At 46.1% G+C, this 7,454-nt stretch overlaps 1 protein-coding gene across 1 annotated transcript in view; it reads right to left on the bottom strand.

Annotated features, from left to right (window-relative positions):
* The window catches only part of LOC107307024 (TOX high mobility group box family member 2-like), a 14,008-nt gene extending 9,281 nt beyond the window's left edge, over nucleotides 1-4,727 (bottom strand). Inside the window, exons 1-2 of the mRNA XM_015850476.1 lie at nucleotides 4,723-4,727; nucleotides 151-373 (exon numbers count right to left, since the gene is read on the bottom strand). Of these exons, the coding sequence (XP_015705962.1) occupies nucleotides 151-373; nucleotides 4,723-4,727 (228 nt within the window). The remainder of the gene's footprint in view (nucleotides 1-150; nucleotides 374-4,722) is intronic.
* Between the last annotated feature and the right edge of the window lie 2,727 nt (nucleotides 4,728-7,454).

Raw genomic sequence — 7,454 nt, 5'->3', positions numbered from 1 at the left:
GACAGGAAGTAGGCCCCAAAATGACAGGAAGTAGGCCCAAAATGACAGGAAGTAGGCCCCAAAACGACAGGAAGTAGGCCCAAAAGGACCAAAGTAGGCCTTGAAATCGACCCCAAAACACCCATAATTTGCCCCAAAAAGGTTCCTTACCTGTTTCTGCTCCTCTCCCAAACTATCCCACATGGAGGCCACGATTTTGGACACCTCCCCGAAGGTGGCGCTGGGGTTTTGTCCTTTAATGGCCGCCTGGGTGTCGCGGAAGAACAGCGCGTAGGCCGACAGCGGCTTCTGCGGCTCGTTGGGATCGCGGCGACGACGCGGACGTTTGGGGGGTTTGGGGCGACGGGGGGGGGGGCTTCGATGGGGGAAGGGGCTGAAATAAGGAAGAAATGGGTTAATTATTAATTTGGGGGGAAATTGGGGGATTTTGGGGTTTTTTTGGGTTTTTGGGGTAAAATTGGATGATAATGGGGAAAAAAATGGGAAGGAAGGGGTTTTGGGGGGTAAAATTGGAAGATAATGGGGAAGAAATGGAGTGAAATGGAGTGAATTGGGAAGGAAGGGGATTTTTGGGTGAAAACTTGAGGTTTTGGGGTAAAATTGGAGGTTATTGGGATAAAATGGAGTGAAATGGGAAGGAAGGGGTTTTTTGGGGGGAAAATTGGAGGTTTTGGGGTAAAATTGGATGATAATGGGGATAAAATGGAGTTAAATGGGAAGGAAGGGTTTTTTTTGTGGTAAAATTGGATGATAATGGGGAAAAAATGGCAGTGAATTGGGAAGGAAGGGGTTTTTTGGGGTAAAATTGGAGGTTTTGGGGTAAAATTGGAGGATAGTGGGGATAAAATGGAGTGAAATGGGAAGAAAGGGGTTTCTTGGGGTAAAATGAGGGGGAAATAAGGGTCTTCCAGTGGGATTTTGGGGTAAAATAAGGGGAAAAAAGGGTCGGTCTTCCAGTGGGTTTTGGGGTAAAATAAGGGGAAAAAAGGGTCTTCTGATGGGTTTTGCGGTAAAATGAGGAGGAAATGTGTCTTCCAGTGGGTTTTGGGGTAAAATAAGGAGGAAATGGGTCTTCCAGTGGGTTTTTGGGGTAAAATGAGGAGGAAACGGGTCTTCCAGTGCTAAAATGGGAGGGAAAAAGGGTCTTCCATTGAGTTTTGGGGTTAAATGAAGGGAAAAGGGGTCTTCCAGTGGGATTTTGGGGTAAAATGACGAGGAAATGGGTCTTCCAGTGGGTTTTGGGGTAAAATAAGGGGAAAAAAGGGTCTTCCAGTGGGATTTTGGGGTAAAATGAGGAGGAAATGGGTATTCCAGTGGATTTTGGGGTAAAATGAGGGGGAAAAAGGGTCTTTCAATGGGATTTGGGGTAAAAGGAAGGGGAAAAAAGGGTCTTTCGGTGGGATTTGGGGTAAAATAAGGAGGAAATGGGTCTTCCAGTGGGTTTTGGGGTAAAATGAGGAGGAAATGGGTCTTCCAATGGGTTTTGGGGTAAAATAAGGGGAAAAAAGGGTCTTCCATTGAGTTTTGGGGTTAAATGAGGGGAAAAAGGGTCTTCCAGTGGGTTTTGGGGTAAAATGAGGGGAAAAACGGTCTTTCAATGGGATTTGGGGTAAAATGAGGAGGAAATGGGTCTTACAATGTGTTTTTGGGTTAAAATGAGAAGGACATGGGTCTTCCAGTGGGTTTTGGGGTAAAATAAGGGGGAAATGGGTCTTCCAGTGATAAAATGGGGGGAAAACAGGGTCTTCCATTGAGTTTTGGGGTTAAATGAAGGGAAAAAGGGTCTTCCAGTGGGATTTGGGGTAAAATGAGGAGAAAATGGGTCTTCCGATGGGTTTTGGGGTAAAATAAGGGGAAAAAAGGTTCTTCCAGTGGGTTTTGGGGTAAAATGAGGGGAAAAAGGGTCTTTCAATGGGATTTGGGGTAAAAGGAAGGGGAAAAAAGGGTCTTTCAATGGGATTTGGGGTAAAATGAGGGGGGGAAAGGGTCTTCCAATGGGATTTGGGGTAAAATAAGGAGGAAATGGGTCTTCCAGTGGGTTTTGGGGTAAAATAAGGGGGAAAAAGGGTCTTCCAATGGGAATTGGGGTAAAATGAGGGGGAAATAAGGGTCTTCCATTGAGTTTTGGGGTAAAATGAGGAGGAAACGGGTCTTCCAGTGGTAAAATGGGGGGAAAAAAGGGTCTTCCATTGAGTTTTGGGGTTAAATGAAGGGAAAAAGGGTCTTCCAGTGGGATTTTGGGGTAAAATGAGGAGGAAATGGGTCTTCCAGTGGGTTTTGGGGTAAAATAAGGGGAAAAAAGGGTCTTCCAGTGGGTTTTTGGGGTAAATTGAAGGGGAAAATAGGGCCTTCCAATGGGCTTTGGGGTAAAATAAGGGGAAAAGAGGGTCTTCCAGTCGGATTTTGGGGTAAAATGAGGGGGAAAAAGGGTCTTCCAATGGGTTTTGGGGTAAAATAAGGGGAATAAAGGGTCTTCCAGTGGGTTTTGGGGTAAAATAAGGGGAAAAATGGGTCTTCCAGTGGGTTTTGGGGTAAAATAAGGAGGAAACGGGTCTTCCAGTGCTAAAATGGGAGGGAAAAAGGGTCTTCCATTGAGTTTTGGGGTTAAATGAAGGGAAAAAGGGTCTTCCAGTGGGATTTTGGGGTAAAATGACGAGGAAATGGGTCTTTCAATTGGATTTGGGGTAAAATGAGGAGGAAATGGGCCTTACAATGCGTTTTTGGGTTAAAATGAGGGGAAAAGAGTCTTGGGTTAAGAAAGGGGTGAAAAGAAGGGTGACTTGGTGCAATTTTGGGGTAAAAGAACAGAGAAACGGGTCTGAGGGTAGGAAAAAAAGCATCGAAGGTGTGATTTTTTGGGTTGAAAAAAGTGGATTTTGGTTACTGACCCTTCTGAAATCTTCGGGTTCGTCTTCGGGTAACGACGGGGTGGGTGATGGGGTGGCTGAAAGTCGATCGTCCGGGGTGGGGTCCGGGGCAGGGGGGGGTAACGTGGGACCCCCCCCCCCCAAACTCAGCCCTAATTGTGAACTGAGCTCGCTCTGATCGATGGTGGTGAGGGCGGGGGGTAATAAGGGACCTGGGCTGCCGGGGGGGGGTAATGAGGAGGGGGCGGCGAAGGGGGCGGCCAAGGGGGGGTCCAGTTCCTGTTATTGGGAGAAAAAAGAGGGGTTTTGGGTGAAAATCAGGCAGAATTGGGTTGTTTGTGGTGAAGGGTACCCCCATATCTCCTTAGAGCCCTTTTGGGTCTAAAAGTGCCAATTTTGGGTCAAAAAGTGCCATTTTTAGACACAAAAGACCCAATTTTGGTGGTGTTCAACTCAATTAACTTCTTAATAGAACTCCATTAAATGTGCGATTTGGGGTCCAAAAAGGCCAATTATTGGGGGACTTTAAAAATGACAATTTTGGTGTCATGTTAGCTCCATTACTCCTTAAAGTTCTTTTGGAGTCAAAAAAAATGCCCAATTTTAGGCGGCGAAAAAATGACGATTTAATGGGGCAACAAAGAATAACGATTATTATGGTCCATTTGTGATTCCTTAAACGCCCTTTAGGTACCCTCCAGGCTCGGTTTTGGGGCAAAAAGATGGCAATTTTGAGGCTAAAAAATGAGGCGAATTTTTTGTGTCATTTATCCCATTATCTCTTAGAGCCATTTTTGGGTTCAAAAAAGTGCCAATTTTGGGTCAAGAAGTGCCTTTTTGTTGGGTCAAAAAGACCCAAATTTTGGTGATATTCAACCCATTAGCTTCTACATAACATCATAGGGTCATTATTGGGGCAAGAAGATGCAATTTTGGGACTAAAACAAATTGCGGATTTGGAGCCATTATCCCATTATAATTCCTAATGGGCCATTTTGAGGTTTAAGAAGTGCCAATTTTGGGGTAAAATTGAACATTTTGTGGCAAAAATAACGATTTTTTGGTCACTTGATTGTTTTATTAACCCCAATTTAGGGCAATCGTCCAGGTTCCATTATTGGGGGCAAAAAATGCCAAATTTGGGGCTAAAAATGGGCGATTTTGGAGCCATTTACCAGAGCCCAGTTATCTTCACTTAGAGCCCTTCTTGTGTCTAAAAAGTGCCACTTTTGGGGTCAAAAAGTGCGCATTTTTAGATACAAACAATTTGGACTGGATGTTCAACTCAATTAACTTCTAATACGACTCATTAGTGCAATTTTTGGGTCCAAAATGCCAATTTTGGGGCTTAAAACCATGGCCGATTTTGGTGTCAATTGTCCCATAAATCTCCTTAGAGCCATTTTGTCAAAAAGTGGCCAAATTTGGGTAAAAAGACCCAATTTTTGGTGAATATTCAACCCATTTAGCTTACTTAATAACATCATTAGGGTCATTTTTTGGGGTCCAACAGTGCCATTTTGGGATAAAAATGACAATTTTAAGTGTCATTAGCCCATATCTCCTTAAGTTTCTTTTTGGGATCAAAAAGTTGCCAATTTTGGGGCGAAAAATGACGATTGGGGGCTAAAAAAATAACGATTTTTGGTCTTTATCTGTTTCTTAACCCTTTTAGGTACCCTCCAGCCTGGGTTTTGGAGCAAAAAAAATAGGCAATTTTGGGGCTAAAAAGGCGATTTTGGTGTCATTATCCCCATTTATTATTACTAGAGCCATTTGGGGTAAATTGCCAATTTGGGGCACAAAAAAGTAGCCATTTTTTGGTCAGAAAAGTCCCCAAATTTTGGTGTATTACCCCATTGACCCCAGTTTTGGGTCTAAAACCCCCCATTTTGGCCCTAAAAACCCCCAATTTTGGGCCGCCATTAATGACCAAATAACTAACACGAGCCCCAACCCCAAATTTTGGGTCTTAAAAACCCCCATTTGGACCCTAAAACCCCCCATTATTGGTCTAAAAACCCCATTTTGGTCACATTCACCCCCATTAATGCCCAAACCAACACCCCCCCACACCTCCCTTTTTAGGCTAAGAACCCCAATATTTTGGGCCCGCAATATCCGCAAATTTGGGCCCTATATACCCAAAACCAACCCCCAACCCCCCATTTTGGCCCTAAAAACCCCCATTTTAACCTAAACCCCCCATTTTGGGTCTAAAAACCTCAATTTTGGGCCCATTATGCCCCAACCAACCCCCACCTCCCTATTTTGGGCCCAGTATCCTCATTTTTGGGTCAATAAAGTGCCAATTTTTGTGCCTGTTATGACCCAAATAACCCCCCCAACCCCCAATTTGGGTCTAATATCCCCATTTTTGCCCTAAACCCCCATTTTGGTCTAAAAACCCCCATTTTGGTCCCATCCATCCCCATTATGCCCCAACCAACCCCCCAACCCCTCAGTTTTGGGCCCTAACCCCCCCATTTTGGGTAAAAACTCCCAATTTTGGGCTGCATTATGCCCAAACAACACCCCAACCCCCGTTTTTGGGCCAAAAAACCCTTCAATTTTGGGCCCTAAAAACCCAATTTTGGGTCTAAAAAACCCCCATTTTCTCTCTCCTCCTTTCCAGACCTTCCACACCCAGCTGGGTGAGAGGAGTTTGAGATCCCCCCCTTCTCTTTGGACCCGACCCTTCATTGGCCCCCCTTTTGACCCTAAAAAACCCCCAATTTTGACCCTAATAACCCCGCCATTTTGACCCTAAAACCCCCATTTTGACCCCAAACCCCCCATTTTGGCCCTAAAACCCCTCATTCTGGGCCTAAAAACCCCCATTTTGGGCTCATTATACCCCAACCAATCCTCAATCTCCCATTTGGGTCTAATCTCCTTCTCTCTATTTTGGTCCCTAAAACTCCCATTTTTGGTGTTAATATAACTTTCCATTTTAGATCCGCATTATGCCCTCATATACTTAACCAACCCCCCCAATCTTTGCAAATTGTCCAATACTCATATTTGAGCTTCAAAAAATAAACTTCCAATTTATTGTGTGTCTTAAAAACTCTCTCATTTTCTCTTTCTTCTTTTCCAGTACTCTCCACATCTCTCAGCTCTGGGTGAGAGGAGTTTGAGATCCACCCCCATCTCTTTTGGACCCGACCTCTTCTATTGGCCCCCGCATTTTGACCTAAAACCCATTTGGTACCTCTAAATCCACCCCCATTTTGACCCCTAAACCCCCCTATTTTTTGGCCCTAAAACTCCCTCATTCTGAGCCTAATAAACCCCTATATTTGGGCTCATTTCCTCCAAACCCTCCTCCAACCCATTTTGCGCCTAAACCCCCCCATTTTGGGCCCTAAACCCCCCCAATTTTGGGCACTAAAACCCCCTTTTTTGGGTCAATACAAGTGCCAATTTTGTTGCCCATATGACCCAAAATAACCCCCTCAACCCCCATTTTTGGGTCTAAAAACTCCCCATTTTTAGCGCCAAAAAATCCACCCCATTATTAGCCCCTAAACCCCCATTTTTGGCCCCTAAATCCCCCATTTTAACCCCTAGACCCCCCCATTTTGGCCTAAAATCCCCATTTGGGCCTAAAAACCCACCATTTTGGGTCTAAAAACCCCCCCCTTTTAACCTAGACCCCTCATTTTGACCCCAAACCCCATCTTCGAACGCTAAACCCCCCCACATTTTAAACCTGAACCCCCATTTTGGGTCTAAAAACCCCCATTTTGGGCCTAAAAACCTCCATTTTGGCCTAAAAACCCCAATTTTTGGGTCTAAAAACCACCCAATTATTTGAACCCTAAATCCCCCATTTTCTCTCTCCTTTTCCAGACCTTCCACACCCCCAGCCTGGGTGACGAGGAGTTTGAGATCCCCCCCATCTCTTTGGACTCCGACCCTTCATTGGCCGTGGCTGATTTCGACGAGCTCGGGGACCCCCCCGGCCCCCCCCAGGAGCCCCCCTTTGCCCCCCCATATGGGGTGCAGCCCCTCGATATCCCGTGGGAATCGGGCCGGGGTTAATGGAACAGGGCGGGGGGCTGCTGCCGGGGGGGCTGTCTATGGTGAGACCCCCAAGGGCTTATAAGGGGGGAGGGGAGGGGGGGGGGGTTGGGGGGGTCTATGATATTTGGGGGGGTTGGGAGGGGGGTTCTATATATGAATGGGTATTTTGGGGGGGGGGTCTATCATGATTTGGGGGGGGGGGGTTTGAGTGGGGGGGGGTCTGTCCATCATTTGGGGGTAATTTGGGGAGTAGGGGGTAATTTGGGGGGGGGAGGGGGTTTATCCATGATTTGGGGGTATATGGGGGGGGTCTGTCATGATATGGGGGGTTGGGTTTGGGGGGGGTCTATTGTGATTTGTGGGGGGGTGTCCTGTTCATGGATAATGGGGGTAATTTTAGGGGGGGGGAGGTCCTCTATTGTGATTTGGGTGTGGGGGTCCTAAAATACATGATTTGGGGGGGGTCTGGTAATGAATAATGGCGGGAGTCTATCATGACTATGGGGGTATTTGGAGAGGGGTCTATTGTGGATTGGGGGGGTGGTGGGGGTCTATCAT

This window comes from Coturnix japonica, unplaced genomic scaffold (assembly GCF_001577835.2).
Source record: "Coturnix japonica isolate 7356 unplaced genomic scaffold, Coturnix japonica 2.1 chrUnrandom469, whole genome shotgun sequence".
NCBI classification, from domain to species: Eukaryota; Metazoa; Chordata; class Aves; order Galliformes; family Phasianidae; genus Coturnix; species Coturnix japonica.
Note: the sequence above shows the minus strand (reverse complement) of the source record. Positions and strands in the feature narration are given on the sequence as shown.